The sequence below is a fragment of the Epargyreus clarus genome, unplaced genomic scaffold (genome assembly GCF_041222505.1).
Source record: "Epargyreus clarus isolate Ecla_fem2 unplaced genomic scaffold, WU_Ecla_fem_2.2 ptg000027l, whole genome shotgun sequence".
NCBI classification, from domain to species: Eukaryota; Metazoa; Arthropoda; class Insecta; order Lepidoptera; family Hesperiidae; genus Epargyreus; species Epargyreus clarus.
In genome coordinates this window covers 9605709-9630966 of record NW_027332234.1, presented here as the reverse complement: position 1 = coordinate 9630966, position 25258 = coordinate 9605709, and the positions used below count along the sequence as shown (strand labels likewise).

General features: G+C 32.2%; 1 protein-coding gene across 1 annotated transcript in view; it reads right to left on the bottom strand.

The window, feature by feature from the left end:
• LOC140754098 (estradiol 17-beta-dehydrogenase 11) overlaps positions 1-25258 on the bottom strand; it is a 42798-nt gene that overhangs the window by 7295 nt on the left and 10245 nt on the right. The window contains exons 2-3 of the mRNA XM_073089010.1: positions 19991-20414; positions 2985-3109 (exon numbers count right to left, since the gene is read on the bottom strand). Of these exons, the coding sequence (XP_072945111.1) occupies positions 2985-3109; positions 19991-20297 (432 nt within the window). The 5' untranslated portion in view covers positions 20298-20414. The remainder of the gene's footprint in view (positions 1-2984; positions 3110-19990; positions 20415-25258) is intronic.

Genomic DNA, 25258 nt, shown 5'->3' with positions numbered 1-25258 from the left:
AAATACTTCGATGAGTATGAGAAAAAAATATTTACTTCAATAATATAGTTTTGAATAAGGTCTGTTAGTCATAAATAATTAATATCAAATATTTAACCATACTTTTATATTAACGCAAAATATCGCACGTAAATATGGAAAGCAAAAAGTTTTAATTAATAAACATGTAGTTTAATGTTATATATAAAAATGCTAATTTAAAAACATAAAATATGGAAATTAATATGAATATATGGTGTGGCGGTGTGACTAGTAAATTGACGTGAGATTTTAATTTATTAGGTACATGCAGTATGAAAAATAACAAATAAAACCGGATTTCTGCGAATTGCCTTTGTTTAATGTGATAAATGTTTCTTGGGTAATATTTATTTTTTAAAACATTAGTCAACGAAGATATAAAGGAAGTTTGGGTTAAAATGACGTAAATGCTTTTTGCGAAATTCAGTGACGGCATATACACGTACGAGTATAATCTGAGCTCATTAATTTTGAATGGCAACAAAATTTGACACTTTTTTATACTTTTAATAGGTATTTATTTTGGTAGTCGTTTTAGTAGGTTTTCGTTTTCTTTGTTTTTTTTTTGTGTAAACCAGTGTAAATTTTTTTATGCATCTTGGTTTCCACTTCTAATAGTAATAGTTTTGGCCTAATCGGAAACTAAAAAAATATTAAGTACTTCCTAATCATTACGATATTATTTAGTAGGTATACTCGTATAATAATGGTGAACATAAAATACACCTAATCCAATCTATGTATTTCAGTAATGACTTTTAACCAAGCATTTTTCTTTACGACAAATCTATAAAAGTTATAAGTAGCCTTATGATTACTTTCTTTTTATATGTTTGTAATTAGTTAATAAAGTATCAGCAACTATACACGTCACATGATCAATCAAATTGCTACTTAATTTAGAGAGAGAAACCAGTCGCTTACGTAGCAGTCATAAATCATTGTATGTACGTAATTATGCTGTTTAATTTATTCAAAACGACCTTTTTGTGATCTCTTATTGGTAAAGAATAATATTTGATTATTTTATATTTGCTGGCAAACATTATCGTGGATGTCCGTCACTCCATGACTTCCTTATTTATTTATTCGCTTCGTAATAAAATTTTGAGGTCTGGTTAATATGTTAAGTTTATAAATATTGTATCGTGAATGTAAGCAGTGATAGCCTAGTGGTTAAGAAACTCGGCCTCTCGATCGAGGTGTCCGAGGTTCAAATCCCAGGAACGCACCTCTGATTTTTCAAAGTTATGTGCGTATTAGAAATTAATTATCACTTGCTAAACGGTGAAGGAAAACATCGTGAGGAAACCTGCATACCTGAGAGATCTCAAAGGTATGTGAAGTCTACCAATACGCACTTGGCCAGCGCGGTGGACTATGGCCTAATCCTTCTCATTATGAGAGGAGACCCGTGCCCAGCAGTGGGACAGTAATGGGTTGTTGATGATGATGATGATGATGAAGCAAAACTATCAGATAGTGGAATAATATAGAGGGTGTATTTTTTTTTCAAAATTAACTCGTTCTATTTCCGGCTAAAGATATGTTAAAAAGTAATGATGCAGTTTTAATTTTTATCAAAATCAGCCTCGTAACTCTTTTCAGCATTTTTTGCCAATCCTTACAGTTTGGGATTTGGCCCTGAAGGCCCGTTTGAAAAATTTGGCAACGATCCTAAATATTATAAGAGTCTTACTTAAAGTCGATCATAGTATCTAGCGTTATTGCCCATATTAATATATCTGCCAACCACTTTTTTACCAACAAGTAACGGGGTATTTATAACTGTTTAAATGGTTTGACATAGAAATCTCTACATTTAAACTCGGTTTTTTATGATAAACAATACAGATAAGATAGCTACATGTTAACTGTATATAAGATAGAATCCTATGTATGTAAGATATATGAATATATAATATATATAACATAGAATCGAACTTACCTAATTTACGCAAACGCCAATAAATTATACTTATTACTAATAAAAAAATTGAAAAAACCTAAAAATATTTATATAATTTAATTTGTAGTAGCTAGTATGTACGTAGCGTATACTTAGTAGGTACATTTCACCCGCCAAAGAGGTACCCATAGGTATTTGTAAGACTTTTTTAAAAAATATTTAATAAGTCTTCTTATTTTAGGTAATTGATTAATAAGTATTGCACATTGGATAGTTGAATATCATTACATAGCCTTAGGCGATTTGCAAATTTAAACGCAACTAGTATTGCATTCTAATGTTTGAGCAATCATATTTTTTTTGCTTAGAAATTTCTTAATTACCTACTAGAAAGTTGTATGCACCCATGTCAAATATAATTTCTAGAACTGTGTTGAATTTCTTCACCTTGATGGTTTTAATAAGTCACGATATGGTCGAATGTTACAATAAAATGTCTAAGAATAATATAAATATTTATAACACTTAAAAAATAATGGAAATTAAAAGATGAGTAAGAGCATGCAAATAACTTTAAAACAATCTTCAGATTACATTTGAATATAGGTTATTATCTAAAATAAGCAGAATTAATATTAAAATTGTTTAGTTAACAGACGCGTAATATTTAGTACTATAATATAAAAGCATTGAAACCCGTCCTTAATGTTTTTTAAATTGTCTACCTATTAGAAGAAACCTTGAAAACAGTCGAAACGATTTTAATTGCATCTTTGCTACTTTTTGCAAGAAAAATATTTTTAGAATAAACATCGTTATAGATAGAGCTTGGCAATGCTCGCAGGGAAAACAAAATTAAGCTAGTTAATATAATATATCTTATACCGCTTTCGCACGTTTGCCAAACTATTTTCAAACGTGTGGATAGAGTGTTTGTTTCGGTGTGTAGACTTCCAATTGTAGTACAGCTTTTGATCAAACCAAACGATTGAAAACTTTTGGAGTTCGTGCCAAACCTCAAGTGTGTAAACGCAAAATTATAGTTATGTCTTACCCTGCCGACTTCTTCATCCACTTGTTTCGCCACACGATATATGTCGTCACGACTTGCGAGATCCACCACATACCCGTAACATTTGCCCCCGATACCCTTTACTAGTTTCACCGTGTCTTCTAATCCTGAAACCAAATAAAACTATATTGTAATAAAAATATGATAAAATTATATAAGTACAAAATAGAAGTAATTAACACCTCTATTATATTGTAAAATTACGTCTATTTTATTGTTACAAAATAGACATAATTTTACAATATAATAGATACTTATATCTACTTCTATGTAAGACAAAATTTTATTTGTACCTAAACAGTTTTATACAATTTGTATCTAATTAAAGCTAATTACGGATGTCGTTTAGTTAATTTCACAATGAATTTATTTAAAACACATGGTAGTGGGAGATTATATTATATTTATTAAAAGTAATGAAAGTATCCAGCACTACCGTTATTCTTAGTTGTATGGTTTCCAAGAAAGCGCTTTATTATTTCTCCATTCATCTTATAAACATTTCTACAAACTATCGTATATCATATAAATGGAATCCAATATTTCAAATGTCAATCCTACTTTTCACTCAATGTTCAATAAATCTCACTTATTTTACCGACTGGTACTCACGATAATGTAAAAGAAAAGCATTAGATACAGGCAAGAATATTTTTTCTTTATTCATTAGGTACTTTAGCACTTAATAGACAGTGCAAGTTAAATAGAACGTTTTGTATTTTTCAACTTCATATATTTATGTATGTCTATATATAAATAGCCCAATTATAAGTCAAAATAATTCAGTATTTTCTATCTTTTGTTTCGTTATTCGCTGGCTTAATTTTTTTCGTAGCAACTCTAAAATGGTTTTCGGAAGTTATTTCTTCATTATTGACACATGGAAAGTTTTAAAGGTTGCTTGAGTATGTTTTTATATCAAAAACAAGACAGAGTGTAAAAAGTTGTACTGTTATGTTACAATGTGAAGTAAGTGGGGCTACCTACACCGAAACTGGTATGGGTCGTATCAAAAGTCCTGTTTAGTAATAATAACTGTAGTTTTTAAGAGTTGGCCATGCATGAGAAACTGCGAGAATCATATAATCGCACGTGTACAAAAATATACATGTATAAATATATATTCGAGTATGTCTATCATAAGAGCTTTTAAACTATAAAAGAACTTGTAACAGTGACTGACATCAGAAGTTCAATGACTTTAAATATTTGCTATCCTGTTTTCGTAGAAACGCAGTTTTAAGTGTGTAATGTGCTCATATATTTTCGTTATTGAGTTCTTATTTAAGATTTAATTAATCTTTTCAATACTCCGCCGTGAAACTGGTAAGTAGGTACAAGTATAACGAAACCACACAACTTTTTTAACAGTAGTAATTAAATAAATATTATAATGTCATAATATGTGGTGTCCAGATTATCGTTGCTTAAAGCCGGGTTTGTTTATCAACCCGTTACTGTGCTACTGCTTGCACCTCTCATAGTGAGGGGTTTAGCGCTGGCCAAGTACGAATTGGCATACTTCATATATATTTTTTTTCTTCTCGAGGGGGAAACCTTCAAAAGGTACCCGACGACGTGGGAGCGACGCCGGGTTATGTGGGATTTTTACCGCACTAAAACCCCCCTGGTAGCCGTCCTCAACGCTTGTTGGAGAACTCCGGGATCTCCAACGGAACACAACCGGAGCCCTCCAAGCGCGATGCCAAACGGGCTCTTCCCTGGGGGTGCAGTTTTCGCTCCTCCCACACTATGTGTTTACGACGTATGCGACCACACATACCGCCGTCCTTCCCGGAGTCGCTTGCTGGACGGTTCGAGCTCCCACTCTTGCCGCCCGCAACCTCGGAAGAATCCCTTTAGTCGCCTCTTACGAGAAGCAGGGGATACCGTAGCCCTATTCTAGCCCTGGAACTACAGGGACAAGACTTCATACACCTATGAGAACTTTTGAGTACTTATTACGGAGTAGTCATTAACGAGTTGTAACTATAACCTAAAGATACAGTAACTTGTTATAATGTGTACGTACGAAACTATCTTCACTCACTACGAACTACTTCTATGAGCAATATTTGAAACGTATTGTAACTGTTATGACTACCTGAAAGTCCATCAAATGTATTTTACAACAGTTATATACCTGATAATATGAAGTATACAATTAATTAAGTGTTAGAACTATAAACAGTTGTTACTGTCGTTAAGACATAATATATATGAGTTTACCGAAACATAAAATGCAAGGTAATGACAATGAGTAACCATGACCCCAACACGATGTCGAAACTAAATTTTTGGTACCTATGTATTCTGTAGTTATAGACTACACACTAAAGCATACTTAATGTACCTAATGGTCTATGGCAAGCATTTTAAAATATATTTTTAAAATTGAAATATATTCTAATGCATAAGTAGAAAATATTTTTCGTTGCTTAAATTTCAGTGCCATAACACACTTTCTTTCTTAGGCATTTAGTGGCATATTACAAAAGGAATATTGACGTAAGAGTCAAACTATATGCCTAATAGATCTTTTATTTGGATCTTTTTAATACTTAATGGGTAAAACAGGTATTTGGTAGTACCTACAATCTCTAGCGGCCTAATTAACCGAATCACAAGAGAATAATCTTATGACACATGTATAATTTTGTAAAATCAAATCAACTTTTTAGACTGGGAGCCTCCAGCGATCATAGTCCGCCACTGCCTACCTACAATAACAATTATTTCAAATATTTAGTTCATCTTCATGCGTACGCCGCGCCCAACTATAAATCAAGTTGTTTCTATAATAAACATTATAGATAAACATCACTCTAATGAGAATGAAAAATGTCTAAGCAGTCATTTCTAAATCTTTAAGTAGTATCATATATCTTCAATATGAAATATTACTAACCTTTACCTTGCGAAATTTAACTATTTCATATTTATGTGTTACGCTTACTGTTATTTTATGTTGATTAAGTTAGCCAACTGAAATCTGATATCATTGTGCTGTTTTGATTTTCTTCATATTTTTATTTAATTTGCGGTGTTATTTTATTATTAAAATAATTGCATAATATGGGATGAAAAGTACACTTTTTTGTCAATATTTTTTTTACTTAACTTATTTTCTGATATTTATTATCAAAGTGTTAAACTTCTTTGTAAAACAATGTTTCCCATGTTTTACCCATGTTCTTTTACATGCAGATGTAAATTGCAAATAATATACATTATTATTATATTTGCAAAAAAAAAAATACATTCCCGTAAAGATAATTATTCCAACATAATATTTTCACTCAGACTTATATTCATGTTAATCATGTTATTTGTGAACCACATTTTTCATAATTTTAAATTTTAACCTCCATAGTGCTAAATTAAGAAAGGTTAAACAGTGTAATAAGAAAGATAAACACTTGAACGAAGTAGTTCAAGTCTTTATAAGTGTTTGTTTATAGTGTTTGTCACCTCAGGGGTAGCAACTCATCTGTAGCGGACTTCAGGTAATATGAGGCTTTGGGCAGCAGTAGCCACTTACTATCAGGTGGACAGCATGCTCAATCGTCACTTCTTTAGTATAAAATAAATATCCCATCATGTTATACCTACTATAGTTAATCCTATAGTAAGTGGTGTAAGTACCTACGTTATGTTCTATGAAGGTGAAGTTCGATACTTTCGAGTACACACTATTTGTTTAGGTAAAGAGAGAGCTTTAGAGGCCATGTTTAGAAGAGGAAACGTTTTGCATAAACTTCGCAAATTATGGACGAAGAGGGCAATTCATAGGCAGGGCAATGGACGAATTTAATGCCACGTAAGACTTAAGTGAAAAGTAATTTGAATTTTAAGACCAGCATATAAAGGAATATTAAATTATAGTTGATAAGAAATTCCAATGGTATCTATGTGAAATTTCTGTTTTTGCGATGTTGGTTGTTGATTTTCCTACATTGTAGAGACTAGTGGAATTTATTCATTTTTTTAATCTACACTAACAAAATGCACATCTATTGTAATGAAATCAAGTCAGTCCCACTGCTGAGCACGAGTCTCCTTTGAGAGAGAGAGGCCTCTACAAAATCGTGTAAGTGATCTCACGCTTTTCACGATTTTGTAAAGCAGTAAACTATTAACTATTTAATTATGTTCCAAAATATTTCGATACTACTGACAGTATCGATAGTCAACGATTACTTTAATGTTTACTGCATCTTTATTTCTTATTGTCACATCTATTGTTAATTATTTTAGCAGCTAAAACTTTAAATTGTAAAAAGTCTTGTAAACATTTGGCATTGTAGTGTAGTCAGTGATACAGAATGGTTTGTGTAACATTACGATAGCGCAAGAGTTGCCATGTGTCCGGCTTTAGTCAATATGTATTTACAGTTATGTCCGGACCGCTAATTATGTATATATTAACCCCGTCCCGCTGTCAATAGACTTTTGGCCAAACGCATTAAAATATTTATTGACGGTCGCGATTATGATCTGTTTAGAAGTGAAAAAATAAAACACCTAAAGTATTCCTAAATTAAATTTCTGGTGTACATAACCTAATTAGGTAGATATATAAATATCTATATTTTAATTTCGCTCAAAACAAAGCTTACGTTATAAGTTACAACAAATGCCCCACGATACATTAATGTATGTATGTCCCCCTGTTTCAGTGCTTCGTAACCCTTATCATTATCAGATTACAGAACATCTTCGTATGAGTTTTTGCGTTTTTACAAACTCCCTGTTTTGATATTTGTTTACGTATTTGCCCATAAATTTTCAATCAGCGTAACCTAACGGATTGTATCAGAACTGATTGGAAAATGTATGTGAAATACGTAAACAAAAACAAAAACAATCATTATTGTCAAAACGTAACAACTCATACTAAGGGTACAGAAAACCAATCAAATTCAAGTAGGTTACTAAATCCGATTGGTACTTCCAGAGATTCTCGTGTTCAGTGTCTGTGTTTGTCATTTTTCTTCTTGCAAATAACTTGCTCGTATTCGATATAGAATATTTTGTTCGTTAGTTACATACCAACAACAGATACAGAATTTATATAATTCTCCAAACATATCATTTTTAAATTCACGAATCGGCAGCCGGTTTGTAGTTGTAGTTGTAGTTTGTAAAATTTATATTTTGTTTTTTTTTATTTAAGTCATACGCCTGGCAACCCTACGCGCACTGTGGCGTAGCGCGGATGCGTTTCCGCGTATGCGTCGCAACGCTAACTAGATTAACCTATCAAGCGTGACCGCCGTACTGCCTTGCTCCACTGTACACTTCATTTATTACACAAAAACCCTGATACAACGTGTTTGGGTTCGTGTTACGAGTAATGGAAAGGGAATTTCTTACCATTGTAGTTGTACATGAAACAGATAGTTTTCTGATTCAAATTTCCAGCCTTAATGTAAGAGCCTTGTATTCTGTCTTGTATTCATGTATTTAAATACTTTGAGATATTTTAAGTTAAATAACGTCAATACTCAATCAAAAGTACTTATATAGAGGCGTCTTACTCGGAAAAAATACTAAAATTATGGTACGGCTGTGCCGCTTTTTTTTTGTTTTTTAGCTCGACTTGGCGAAGGCCCTGCCGTGCCTCCACATACTGCAGTTATTTAGGGTTGTTACTGAAGTCATGTGTCTGACTTTTTGATTTACCTGTACTTTACAGCAAATACATAGTCAACAACTAGTAAGTACTTTCGTGAACATAAAAACACGAATACTTATAATAAAATAACGCTGTGTCGCTGTGCTCTACATTTTTAATAGAGCACTCTATAGTCGACAATGACGGTGATAGTTAGAGTTAGTTTATGAAAATATAAAGTGATTTCTAGGTTTGATACAAATTCATAATATTCGTAGATAGGTAGGTTTGTTTTCAGTTGCGGGAAAACTCTACCGTTTTGGTCTTGGCCGAGTACACTTGAAACCGCCTGCGCCTGATTCAATTCAACGAACACGACATTCGTTTACGTTGCGTAAACGCCGGAATCCAGTCTACCTTGACTGTTAACTGTAATTCGGTTCTCGGTTAAGTTTTCATACGCATCGTTTTCAGGACCGCTATACTGAGTCTACTGGTTACGACATCAAAGGGTTACACACAACTAAATACAGGATGTGAACAAACTGAAACTCTTTCACAACGCTACAATATAATTGTCAGTTTGACTGTGTTAAAAGTAAACCTATATTGAGCTTATTTATACTTTATTTTTTTAACCTTTAATTTGATTCTTAGATTTCATCATCCTACATTTATTTATTTCAAAGATTACCTATATAATAAAAAGGTGAAAACATTATATTATAACGAGATCTCCCACTTCCATAGCACTTACATTTGTTATATACGCTATGAACAGTTATTTCAACTCGGCCCTAAAAGGTCCTCATGGAATCAGTAAAACTGTATTACCACAGTAATTTCTTAGATATATTGAGAAACAAGTAAACAAAATGAATAATAGTGTAACGAGGTAACTTCTTTGTTCATATACACGGAATTGTACATTATCATAAAATTTAAATGAATTGCAATATTGCATTATTAATATAGTGGTAAAATATAATTTAGACGTACGAGCTATGGATAAACACAGTAATATTATGGTAATATACTTTATGGTATTGGCCCACGACTTATATTATTATGACATTGCAGTGATTTATACGTACATTTTGTAAAGGTATAATAAATTTATCATTATATAAAATGCAAATTAAATATAAGGGTGATGTTTCCTTATCATCGAAAAGCAAGTATTAAGATGGAAATAATAATAGAAAAATAAATAGACGATTATCCTTCAATAAGAAGATTATGTTATTATTTCCGCAAAGTTTCATAATAAATATGCAAATAAATTAATATTAATTTAAATATAATTACTTAATAATAACAGAATACTTAATAATAACACAGAGCAGTGATGCCTAATGGTTTAGAAATTCGGCCTCTCGAACGAGGGGTCCGAGGTTCAAATCCTAGGCATACACCTCTGATTTTTATGTTAAGTTATGTCTGAAGGAAAACATCGTGAGGAAACCTGCATACCTGACAGATTTATATGAAAAAAATCTCAAAGGTATGTGAAGTCTACCAATACGCACTTGGCCAGCGCGGCGGACTATGGCTTAAACCTTCTCATTCTGAGAGGAAACCCCTGCCCAACAGTGGGACAATAATGGGTTGATAACGACTTAATAATATATTGTTTAACTTTATATTGTTTAATTGATTTACAGTTATAAATTAATTGTTAATCGCATGTCTTTTATCCCTTGGTCGTGAATCGTGAGTTATGTTAGTAGGTATAACGTAAAAACGTTATGCATCTGTTTAACATATTAAACAGATGCATAACATCTATTTTCGACATTTCGATAATAAAATTTTATTGGCCATCGACTTTTATAAATAGCAAGCTTGATACGAATGGATGGGAATTTATGAAATGTTAATAAATGATTATTGTAGCGAATCACGAATTAAACACGATGCATGTTTTATGGCTTTTAAATAAGACGAATTGTTATTACATTGAATAAAGAATTTAGAGGAATTATTTATGATCGAAATCGAGTTAATTAATAACATCACGCAAATTTAAATATGTTAAGCATCCAATATTAAGCCACAAGCGACAAAAACAGTGATAGCCCAGTGGTTAAGACACTCTGCCCCTTAATCGCGGGGTCCTAGGTTCAAATCCGAAGCACGCTCCTCTAATTTTCAAAGGAATGTGAAATATGCCAATTCGCAAGTGGCCATCGCGGTGGACAATGAACTAATCCATTTTATTCTAATAGGAGACTTGTGCCCAGCAGTGGGACAGTGGATTGGTGATGATAATGAGGTTATATAAGACTTTTGAGACACGTCACGCTGATGCATACATGCAAAATCAACATGTAGGTATCTTGTTAGAGTAAGACATAAAACAACATAGGCCATTAAACACCTAAAGACCTATATTTATCCTCATATAAAATCATAAAACTGCAGGTAATATTTTTTAATGTATAATGTTTAAGTTATTTCACGTGTCATGCTTACAAACAGATGATTTAACTTGGTTTAAAAATCTGCTGTTTAAGAATACGAAGAATAAGAAAAAGTATTATTTCAATATATTATACCTTACAAAACTTTTTGCCTGCCTATAGAGTCGTTGACACCATTTAATTAGAAAAATAATTTGAGGATTAATGCATACACGTTTAAAAAATGTTAAATCACTACCAAGAAATGACAGCGAATAATTATACTTATTTCATTCTAGTTATTCATAAGTTTTTGCAATATTTTATGCCTACTGTAAGTAATTCATATTCCTAGTACAAAAATTAAGAAAGCAAGTCACGTTATTAATGTTAAAAGATCCTAGATTACAAATGTTTTATTAGATATTAATGGAGAGAGACTCGGCGAAGATTTTTTATACTAAGAATATACCGTTATAAAGCATGGATCCGTGACAGATAGAACAAGTTTAATGATTGATTATAATCATGATTTTAACATATATATTAAGACAATTAAAATCAATCAATCTTGGTTATTTTATAACTGTCTATCTATTAAATTTAACGATAAAAATATATTCCACTACACAATATCGTCAATATCTGACAGTCATGTTGGCTACATGCACATATCTCCTATCTGTAAAAGTGTTTTAAGTAAAGTATGCTTTGTTATAGTAGGCAGAACCAAGCACGACGGCAAAGTATTTTTTAAATGTAAACAGCGCCTATAACTATTTGTGGGCTACAAAATAACTCTACAAAATAACAAAATACTCAAGTCTATCTAGACATCTAACTCTATTTGCCCCCGAGCTATCTTTCCGTGGTTGTTAGTTTTCCGTAGAATATTTCATATTCTAGGTTATTTGAAAGCAAATATCGTGGCGGTCGCTCCCGATATCAAACCTTTAAAACTTTCCTTGACAAGAAAGACTAAGGTAACACTAAATTACACGTGCACTTGACTTTAAGACTCGAGGTTTGGAGATCTTGACTTTTGTCACAGGTCAGAACATAACATTTAATTATATTATTTATACGGTATTTTAACATGACAAGTCCAAGGAGGTGAGATATGACTTTAATAACGGAAGCCATCATTTTCAATTAACAGTTATGCTATGACAGTTTTACCAACCTTATTAAGTTTGACATTTACCCTGAATACGTGTTAAAATCCGTCCTTATTTTTACATTGTTAAAATTTTCTTGAGCAATTTTGTAATTTGTAGAATGAAAGAAATAAATGCCCAAGGTCAAGTTTAATAACCTCATCATTGGGATTGATGTAGGATTTAATTTTGAAGTCTTTAGCACAAAATAAATACCTTTTTATTTTATGCCTTTAGGAAGATTCATTAAAGCGAGGATAATTATGTCCATTTTAAGAATACAAATCATATTTTGGAAACCTATTATTGACTTTGCTTTTTGTTGAATGTTTCGAATATTATTGCATACTAAAATTACATATACCTAAAGTAAATAAGAAATAAAATAAGCCCTTATGACCAGTTTATTCCAAATCAATTGATTAGTGCCTACACGATATAGATAATTATATCTTCATGCTTCATATCATTCTTACACGATATTAAGAAGATATCAAGCGTCGATCATACACTTAAGTGGTCAATTAGCATTCTTCTTCTCTAATGTGGCTTATAATACCAACTTTACATGCATTATTGAAAAAATTGTACGAATATTGATTTATGCTTATACGCTAGAGTGCTGTTATATTAATAAATAAATAGTATGTAAAAGTAAATTCTTCTTAAAATTGCAGTTCCCATGTTAGTGACCGTTTTAGATGCTTTGTAAAATGTGTGAACATTAATAACAATGAACGTATGGAATCATGTCTTCACGTACGCTTATTTGTATACATGCGTCTCGATATACAGACAGTTCCGTTCAGTTTATTTACGAGTCCCCTTTCCCTCAATTCACAAGAAAATGTTCATACTAACAGCTTTTAAAACGGAAATGTGTTTCCAAACGCCTGCAGCCATTTTGTTGGCAAACATCTAAATGAGTCTCTGCTTGCATAGGTACTTTTCCACGTACGACGCTTTTTCAAGAGAATTTAATATTGTCTAACTTAATATTATAGACTTCTTTAAGCAGAAAATGCATCCCCATAAATTCCTCTAGCTTTACGTGAAGCATGTTATCAGAATTCTATCATAATTGGTTCGGCCGTTTCCATGGTTAATTCGAAAATTAATAATATGGATTTTTTTATTTTCTTGCCGTAATCCATGTATATGTATATGTGGACAGGATATTGCAGTTTTACTTTGAAACAAAGTATAGATACATTAATATTATTAAATAAATAGTAAATTCACAAACACATATATTCTAGTCTAATATCACGGCCACGATTTTAGACTAGAATGTAAATTATAGGTTCGGCGGTTAAAAATCTTTAATAATCTATTTATTTACGATTCTTTTGATAACAAAATAACACATTGAATATAACTATCCCCATCGCTTAGATTTAGCAGACACACACAGTAATGACACAAAAAATGTTTAATGTATCTCTATCAAATTCATTCGTACATAAATATACAGGATAAAACGAAACGAACATTATTTATTTATGGCGCAATCAATACTTTCCTTGAATAGTTAATTCCAAGCGACACTCCATTTCTATGTGTGAAGCCATAAACACAAATAAAATAATGAATTCTGAAATAGGTATAATGTTTTGAATGGGTTATCGATAAATGAGTTATTTCTTTATAAAACTTTATGATATAATTTCCGTTAGTGTTAGTTTCGATCTATAAAATCTTAATAAAACAATCCTTTCTAGCTTTATTTAAGATTCTTAATCAATAAACAATACTCTGACTTCTCGGTATCTCTGCTAGACAATTCAGAATTTATTTTTCGGTGATTATGTTGTTTACACAATTCAAAACATTTGAGGTCATATTAAATTGTCCATTTTACGGTATCAAAGACAGAATGCAAAAGAAACGAAATAAAAAGGTTTAAAGCAAAAAAGAAACGATTAGTGAATATTAGCGTTTACCGGTTACCATAAGTTTAAGGCCTCGTGCATATATAACTTCTTTAATGTGAAATCAAAGTAAGGATTAGTACAAACAACAGACTATTTTCCTGTAAAACTAAAAATAAAAATTTAGTTTTTTTATAAATATCAAGCATGGCAACAGCGCCCATCAACCAGCTGTTATAATTATAAGCTAACAATATAATTGTTGTAAAACAATTGAATTGCAACATGCGCGTGTGATTATCGACGTGGCGAATTATATCAATAAGTACATACATTATTTATGAGGTAATTATAATGTTAGGCAATTAGATCAAAGTGTATCTAGAAATAAAAACTCACCGAGGTATATAAAGATAAGTTGGAGTTTAAGATGATAAAATCTTAGAACACTTTGTGGCGTCGCCCCCGACTCTCGCTATATTATTTTGCCTATTTCTGTCTAATAGAACTGTTAAGAGCTGCGTTGTTCTACTTTGAAGTAAGACAGACATTTAGATGAAGTTTTCCAAATTAGTCTTCAGGTGAAGCAAATAGCAAAAAACTGTGACGTAAACAGACAGGTAGAAATTTTATCCTATCTGGAAATGATTACAATTGTCATGGGCGCCAGTGACACCATCAGGTGAAGAGCATGCTCGTTTGCTTCTTCTAACATCTATATTGTGAGCATAGCTAAGTATGGACATCTCACCACCTAGTAATTGAAGGAAGCCATTAACTGGCTTAAATGGCTGACAATTATGTCAGCAATTTAATGGCTGTCATGGTGTTGCCCGACAATGCCGACATGCGCAGTTAAGTGGTGTAAAAACACGAAATCGAAGAAAAAGTGCGGAGAAATATCGTTTCATTCGTAAACGATCTAAAAACTATTTATTTTAAATATTTTTCAAACACGAAAATAGATGACAGTGACAATTTCAATTGTCAAAACTGTTTACATTTTTTTGTTAGGAGTTCATGAGTAATCTTTACTAATCTATGATTGTGAGCACTCTACAGAGTATACATCAGCATCTATCGCCAGTATCAAAGTCAAATCAAACAGTGCCGGTAATCCGTCGGCGACACTAACAACTGCCATCGACATTAACCTACTTACAGTAACTAAATACATCTGTTGCTGACCTTAGCAATTATAAGCTCGCCTTGAACACTACGTAAATACGGTCAACAAATGTTACGAACTATTACGACTGTATTTATGAATATGTATTCTATGTTTAATTGCATATTAGCATATTATTTAAGTCAGCAGCGGTGATGGACAGCATTTTTATTTTTGAGTATAGCTAAGATTATGAGTACCGATCGAAATCGTCCATTAATTAGATAAATGGTTAATTCGTCATTATAAAGATAAATATAAAGTGAAATAAATATTTTCTTTTACTAAGAGTTTTGGAGAATAATGTTTAAGAACGCTGTAGCAAAAGTTTATTTTAAAAAGATTTTTAATTACAATAGCAGGTATTTGAGCATAAGAAAGTCATCGTCATTATTATTTAGTGTTAAAACTCCATTTAATAAACCTGGACGATAGCCTAAAGTTTTTTGACGTCATATTTGCCTTATGCACTTCGAAGAATCTGTCTAGGTTTTTTCCTTATTTAAATCCAATTCCACTAGAGTAGGTATCCCAATTCAAATTAAAACGAATCGATTATATGTCTACGATTATTTACACAACAACAAAATACAATATTGTTTAAAATATGTATATACTGACTTATTTTGGCAACTACTGAACCTATTTCGTTTTAACTCTCCCCAAGGACTAACAAGGAATCCTATGTTTACGACGTCATGTAGGGTAGTCAAGAAGCGTTATGTGTGAGTGGATCTAACTAGATAGCCTGTAATTCTAGGAATAAACACAGAACTAATTCTAGGAATTAGTACGCTTGTACAGACATTGGTTGTAGATAACCAAGGAATTCCTTTTCTATATTGTCTATGCTACTGTACCTTACGCACTCTTACTTTTCACTTTGTACAGATATACCCAATATATAAATGAAAACATTCTACGGCAAGGCCCAGATTTCTTAAAAATCCCATTTAATTTAGTTCAATTGCCACATTATCCACGCGTCCACAAATTTAAATTTACTGTTTTTATAAGTATGAAATAAGTAGAAATGTCAATCACAAATATTTAACCTTAATGACTCTAGTATTATTGACCATTAAATTAAAATAAAATTGTCATTAGGCAAATGATCTATGAAATTTTATACGACCTTCTTAACAGAACACGAGCCTTAAATTGGACCAGTTGATTACAATGTATAGGTATATTAAAATTATATTTTGTTACGGTATACGATAGAGTCTCGTTTAATAAGACTCTCTTTTGTTTAGACATCTAAAAAAACAGTTTTTTTTAAATATAATAATAACAAACGAGCATGCAGTCTATCTTATATCTATTGATCTGTTTAATTCTAAATAAACAACACTTGATTTGGACGGTCTGAAACTCACATGCAGCACAATTGATTCAAGGTAGGATAATACGGATTCTTGAATTAGGTTCAAGAATTTCAGTATTATAGTTCCTTATTACCAGAAAATACCAGCTTTACACTGCTGCTACATTGCAAATGTAATGTCAATACTGTCTTTAAGAAGTCGAGAATGTTGGTTCATACACGACTTAGTAGCACCGCGTTATACTAAAAGTATTGCTTCAACCTTAAGAAATTTAATAGCGTTTTCTTTTTATTATTAACTCTACAGAAAGATAATAAGCATTTTAACATTTAAATAATTATTTCATAAAATATTGTAATAATGTAATGTTTTGAACAAAATAAAAATGTTTAATTTTATATTGAAGAAGACTGTGTGTGTTTCTACAGTTTTTGCGATCCATTTTATTATAATTTCTAAACACGTAGGTACGTAAAATATTGTAAGGTAGAAACGATAAGTCACACTTAGGTGAGCACGGTAGAACAATGAAAATAATTTACCGCCATTAAGTATTCAAATAATAATAATGCTAAGCTATAGGAAGGCATAGACTGCAATTAATTACTTATGATATTTGCATAATCCATAATGAGTAGAGTAATTAATTCTTCATAAGATATTTTAACTAGGTAATAATAATAATAGAAAATAATATTTTTCAACTTTCGCCGACTCTGGAGCGTGTACCTATATGTCTGTAAGTATGCACATTGTACGTATGTTACATTCTTTGGCACGCCTACAGATTCCAGACCAAACGACTTGATGGATTTTAACATATGAGGTATCGTTGGATTTGTCTAAATTATACGCATGACGTAGGGTTTCTACCTAACATTTTAGTTCATTATATTTAAGCAGGATCATTTAATTTGGTTTTTATTATAGTTATTTAAATGTACTACCATTTATATAGAATGATATTTTTAATGTTTATACCACAGACCTGTATTTGTTTTGTGTTTATACAGTACTACTGGTATTAGGTGTTTTATGTCTTCTTCCAACAAAGAGAAACATGTTTATGATTTAGTAATCAGATAAAGCTTAACTTAAGTCTTGTTACAAATAGATTAATGTCTTAGAATGTTAAGAGATAAGTAGCAACGATACAAGCCTCAACTAGACCGCGTTAATTAGTTTCGAAATTTAACAACTGTGCATGTTTCTTAACACGCATTATTTAAAAAACAAAGGCTTATTATTTTGTGGCTGTGGAGTGTGGGCATATCGTGATGTTTTCTGGATATTTGTATTATGTATACTAACATTATTTTGAGTTTTGTAATATTGTAATCAAATTAGGATTTTGATTGTTCACAGTTATGTGTTTGTTACGCGCAGGAAAACAAGCCTGAGAAAACCTATTGAATTCTTCAAAAAAATCAAATTCTCAAAGGAGTACGAAGTATACCAATTGACACTTGCCTAGGGCGACTATGACCTGTAAATAAATAACTATAACTACGATCATTCTGAGGAATTGTTTGAATAAATCTCTCGGTGAAATACCTAATGAAGCTATCGGTTAGTCATGTAATGAAGTGTAGAGGGCACCAGAGCGTGAGGAAGGGCACCCACGCAAAGGACGGACCAAATTAAATTCGCTATGGATTTCATGATTACACCAGGATCTGCCAGACAAGAAACATACGAAAACGACAACGATAACGATAACATACGAAAACGAAAACGATAACGATAGAAAGGTACGAGACATCGTTTGGTTAGCTACACCGGCCTCCTAAAGAAAAAAAAAACAATTAAACACATCTATTTCTGCCTAGCAACAGCTGGCTTGAGCGCTCATATGTTTAGGTTTGAAACCTTCAAAATTGTTGGTTGATTACTTACCAATTTGGTGGGTACTTAGAGGTAGCGACACATGTGTAGCCGACTTCAGATAGGACTTATCTTATCTGGGGTTGATTATGACAAAGAAGAAGAACTACAAAATATCTGAATTAAAAGCAGATATAAAGTATGTCGCTTGATCATAGACTATGGAAACATACAACTATGGATATAAGTAGGTATGTATGTATTTTCGATCAGCTGTTGCAATAGTGGCTTTGGCCTTAGGTCGTAATGCCGTAGTAATAAGGCAAACATCAGTTTCGAAAGCCCACTACGCGCGAAGGGTAAACATTTGATTGCGACTCTATAATGACCACAGGTTATAAAAGTAATAAACCATTAAACTTCACCGCTGCAAAGTATTTTTAATACTCGATCAAAATGTGTAGGTATGTTTTAATTTTATTATGACAACTCTACAGCTCGTCAATAGCTCTCTACTAAATGAAAGAAAGAAAAGTTGATAAACTAAAGGGAAAAGGTACGAAACTGTGTGTGGCTTTTTATGTGTACCTATTTGTTTCTGTATCCATTTATCTAGCAAGATACGGAAACAAAAAAAAATATAGCATTATTAAAAGTGAGATAAATTATAAAAATGTAAAATATCAGCCCAATAATAAAAGTGTAGAGATTTTGTTATTAACCCTATGGTATACATATAAAAGAGTTCAACGAGTTTTACATCACAATTTTACTTCTATTTAATAAACATTTTATGTTTTTATTTGTGTGTTTGTGTCAATACATAATAATTCTTCTTAGATACAATAATAGAAGGAATGAAATGAGATATCAATAACGTTACAGCTAAATACGTGCAATGCGATTTTTAAAAGGATATCTAAATTATACATATTTTGTTGCAATTTCATAGTTATTTCATAAATACTTAGCGTTATTTAATAAGATTCTTACATTATTTAGCTAAAGATTAAGTGGGTTCTTAGAAAGATCTTACTATATGTCTAAAGTGCTATACGTAACAAACACACCACACACGCCACTTCAATCACGAGTCAATACTGTAGTCTCGATCTCAAACAGCGCATAAAGTAGGTAAATAAGGTGTATGTGTGGCAATAATGGGTCGTCTATAAATAATAACATCAATGTGGTGTATATTATCTTATTCTACAGTAAAAGGGCTAAGATATCCTGCTGTTCCTGCTATGAGGTAAAAAAAAAACCTAAATGTACAGATGATATTATCGCAGTCAAAAAAATTAACTTCGAAAACGAGTCGATAGATCATATAAAACATGATCTCTTAGTAGCATCATTATGTAAATCAATCGACGTAAGATAAAAGTGGATTGATCATGTATGATAATATATTCGTAATAACCAAATTTTTGATTTAACAATGTTTTAACCCGCGTTTAAGTTTAATTACGATTAGCTTAAGTTGCACTTCTTAATTCACGCATAAATATACCTTGAAGCATAATGAGGGCAATAACTGCATAATTGGCTTAATTAATGTAACACGTACGTAGAATAACGAAATATATACTTAAAAAAATAGTTAAATACAGTTACTGACCTTGTTTGTTGATATCCCATAACACGACCACGCAGCCGAGCCGCGCCAGCCTCAAGGCGATGAGGCTTCCGAGGCCTCCACCACCGCCTGTTACAACAGCTACACTTCCTTTCAAGTCCTTCTTAGGGTAACCGACGATCGATCTGTATATCGCCCGTATTACGTATCCTATGATTAACAGCCACAGGGAGATAATGTCCATAATCCCTTGTATTATTGTGTACTTATTCCGCATACATTCTGGGATCTCTCTTGTGAGCGGTCCCGGCCTCATGCCATTGATGTATTCTTCTGTTTCGGTGGACATCTTGGTCTCTTTGAAGTTTTCCGTTATGTAAAATATGTCCAACTGACCATTACTTTTCTAAAGTTTATTTTATGGTCCCATACGATTAACAGGGTATTTGTTTATCGTGCTATGTACCTGGAACAAATGATATTCTTTACTTTAATTACTTTATACGTAAGAAAAATCTATTTAAAGTTTTTTCGAGACTTAAATATAATACAATAGTAACAGAAAGAAACAAAAGATAGGTTAAACTTTTCAATTGAATAAACAAAACTAAAACAAGTGTTTTCAAAACAAAAAGAAATAGGTCAAAGAAATATGCCAGTAATTTTAAACATAATATTATGAATGCACATTTCTTTTAATACAATATACTCACACAGTAATTTGCGTATTGATAATAATTTATACAGATGTACCGATATTTGATTTTGCTTACTATGTAAACACCTACACCTGTATTCATTTCGTTTAATCTGTTTTAGTAGGTCGAAGTCGTGTGACGTAACGCATTGATGAAATGCTTATAACATTATAACAATTCGATAAGAGTCATACCGCAGTTCATATTTTTCAATAATTTAGTAGCAAACAAGAATGCAGTCCACTAGATGGTGAGTGATTACTAACACCCATGGATATCTGTTATAATACACACATAACTTGGAAAAATCAGAGGTGCCTGGGATTTGAACCTCGGACCCCTCGATCGAGAGGCCATTAACCACTAGGCTATCACTGCTATGTGCGTTATATAAATTAATTATCACTTGCTAAACGGTGAAGGAAAACATCGTGAGGAAACCTGCATACCTGAGAGATTTATAAAAAAAATCTCAAGTCTACCAATACGCACTTGGCCATCGCGGTGGACTTAGGCCTAATCCTTCTCATTATGAGAGGGGACCCGTGCCCATTAGTGGGACAGTAATGGGTTGTTGATGATGATGATGATGATGGATATCTGTAATTGCACTGCACTGCACGCTTGGACTGCACGCTTGGAGTACCTACATAGCTGTGGTGGTGCTACGTCCCCAATGGAATCATGTAGGTTCTACCACCCTACAAATATTAAGTGGTCTGATCATCATATCCAAATACGAAAGAATTCCTTAGTTTAGTATATTTTGTGTACATATATTTATTGTATCTATCTTTAAATCAAGAGGTCAGCTCTACAAAATGCTGTTTTGAGAAAACACTATTCTTATAAGAATATCATTTTTATCATTTTATCAGATAATTTTAAAATTTTAAAAGCGGTAAAGTGGGATTGTCTGACTAACTTTTAAAAATATCAATAAACCGAAGAACCTAACAAATGGATCTTACGAATGTACTTATTCAATAAATATTTCACTTTTTAACATTGCGTACTAAATTTAGCTTTTTTAAACACAAATGTAAAAAAACTAAGTTTATGTACGTGTATATATTTCCCTATTAATATGAGATTGCGTGAGGTAATACAAACGCAATACACGTAGTCTATTGCTTTTCTTGATACGTTAGTAATATAATACCTAGTGTGTATCGAATCATCTTGAATTACCTTAGTTACCAAGGAATTGATGTACATTACAAAAGCTTAGATAATTCGCTTTCACAAATAGGGCACATTTCACAATATTATTCGATGCAATAATAATTTCATCTGCCATAATGAGTTACGACATCTGTATTTAATTAAGTAACCTAGGTTAAGGTGTGTATGATTTATAACTTCTGGAGACATAAAAGAGTTTGATCTTTAAGTTTATATAATGTAAGTACATAAAATCAAACTAGAACGTTTATATCGGATTTATATTATTGCCATTTGGAATGGCAATAGAGGTAAGTCAGTAAAGTAAAACCTATACATAAATATTGTAAATACTTTGATCATTACTTTATTTTAGGAATGAATACAGAGTAAATATATACCAATATAGAGGTGATCAGAAAGAGAATATGAAAGTAGATTAAAGGAACTCTGGTCTCGTAGCGTGGTAACTACAAACGTACTTCTTTTACCCGTACATATATCCAAATCGGAACGGAAATTTTATAATTAGATAATGTTCAATATATAATGATGGAGCCAGGGATGACAGAACTACCGCGATACTAGCCACATTCGCTCCGAATTAGACTTCTTCGATAAAGGTAACCATTATCACAGAAGATTATAGCGTAAATAGATTGAAATAACGCAGTGTACTCAGCTATACATCACAAAAAGTATTATTCGGGACAATGTCAAAGGCATATAATTAAAGCATTAGGTAATTTAGTTATAGTAATTATATCCGTCATGCAAGAGAATTCAATTCTGGTTAAACGAGTTTGTATTTTGATCTTATGTTGTTTATGACCCCGTAGATATCAATCATATGAATGCCTAAGCCTATTACATACCACGTGTTTATAGATTACAACACTATATGAAGTAACTATTTGACATCTCGCTAAACGAACGGCTTCACCACACAGTACCCTTAGTATGAGTTTTTACGTTTTTACAAAAATTACTGTTTTTGTGTTTGTATACGTATTTCTCCATACATTTCCAATCAGCGCCCTTAGCGGACTGTATCAGAACTGATTGGAAATGTATGGGAAAAACAAATACAAAAACAGACAGTTTTGTAAAAGCGTAAAAACTCATACTAAGGGTACAGATAACTAATTAACTATTACAACCGGTAGCGATACAAGGTTTTTACATTGTTTACAAGGTTTACATTGAACGAGCAAACTGGGAACTAAAATGTGCATGAATATATGCAAATTTTTGACAGAAACTAATTTATGACAAACTTCCTTATGTTAAAACAAATATAGAGTTATAAACGAGCATATGTTATATGACTGGCACCAAATATTAATTTATTAGATAAATTACCATCTGATATCATAGAAGCAGTGAAATAATATATAAAAATAGTAGGAATTATAGTCTTCGTAAAACAAAGAATACCCGTTAACTTTAAAATGCTTATTTCTTGTACAAGGAATATTTTTGTCACTCGATTATTGCAGACAATTATGCAATTAAGGTTTCCTACGCCAAAGAGTAATTTTGTCACCCTCAATTATCGCAGGAAATTATGCTAAGGTTTCCAATCACCAATATGTAGAGTGAAACCAAACAGAATCTATACTACTATACCTTCAAGAACATTTAACGCAAAAACACGCGGGACTAGTCTAAGAAAATGTTTTTTTTTCATATAAACTCGTTTGTATATAATCGCGAGTCGTTTTTTATTCAAGGTTATAAATATTTAGTATTGTGTAGTAATTTTTTACTCAAGCGATATACCTATTCACTGTACGGAGTGCGGTAAAAATTAGGTAGATGCAAGGTCATAATACTAATGATTGCAAGATTTGTCGCGAGAAATAATACTTGATTGATAAGTATCAAATAATTTACAATAACTAATAATTACAATTTAACTAAAAAGGGAAGTAATGTAACCTATATTATCAATCCCGCAATGACGAATCCAACGACACTTCATAGTTATATTAAAATCCATCAATCCGTTTGAGTTGTAGGCCGTGCCAAAGAATGAGACACATTCCCACATATGTATGCTCGAAAAACATTATCCGCCAAACAATTACAAATACCAATTAAAAGCACTCGTACCTAAATGTAATCGCAGAAGTTTTGCTACCTGTTTCAATTCTAAAACTTTATACAAGCAATCCAATCTTATCTTATCACAAACATTTTGAAAACAGTTCGAAATCAGCTGCTAAATATGTGGCGGTAGTGTCGCCTCAGTCACCCTAATACCTTTTACCATATCCCTCATATGTCGACACTACCGTATATAATTCAGTTTATATAAATATATTGTCTCACGAACACGAAACATTTAGATTATAATCCACTTAATTTAGGCTTTGTGAAGCAATTTAGCCCAGAAAAACGAGAAATTGAATGAAATCTTTAACCAAAAGTTGGGTAATACGCAAATGCTTATCATTGCATTGTTGAGGATTATTCTAAATCGTAATAAATTTAATGTGTGTGATTCATTGAAGTGGAACGTCAAGTAGACAGTACGCGAGTGGAAGTTTACTCTTTCATACATCGGCCTGATGTCGCAACCAGCTATCGTCGGTCGGTGAACGCAAGCGTGTTGCACAAACCGCTGTACCCGCACCGTGCTAAACTAGGATTCTATATTCTCTTAGAACGAAGGTCATATTTATAGCACACATTGTAAACAGCGACGTCGTCAAGATATACTGATGAGTATAATTACGTGAGACTGTAGTCGGTCGGTAATCTCGAGTTGCCCACTTTCCAATGGTAATTGTGTTCGCTCTGTAATTGCTTTCGAAATTGTCTATTCATTTTTATTATTTCGCGAAGCTAATTCCTTTTTCTGTTCAGCTAGTATGCAATTTTGTTATTGTTTGGTTCTGTGAGACGATTATAGAAAATGCATGTTTAGTGTAATACAAAGAGCAAGGGCACGTAACTGCGGTTGCATTATCTTATTTCAGTTAGTTAAAGTAGTCACGAATCGGCAGTTAAGTCTTATGAACTATGGTGTTGGCTATTAGGTGTAATATAGAATACAAAGATTCTACATACAAAACTAAGAAATAGAAATAAGTTAAAATTTCTTCATGGCAGACGATTATGATGTTTCATAGTCACTCTACATTAGCTCTAGCTCTATGTAACTACCTTATATTTGTATAATTAAACTAGCTGATCTGGAAAACGTTGTGTTGCCATATAAATAAAAAAATGTTAAGGGTGAATAACCCTTAAGTGATAAGGGTATGAAAATCAGATAGTAGCCGATTCTCAGACCTACTGAATATACATATAAAATTTGGTGAAAATCGGTACAGCCGTTTCGGAGGAGTACGGTAACTAACATTGTGACACGAGATTTTTTTATAAGTAAAATAAAGACTTTGCTCCTACTGCCGACTTTGCATTAGAAAAAGTAGTAATA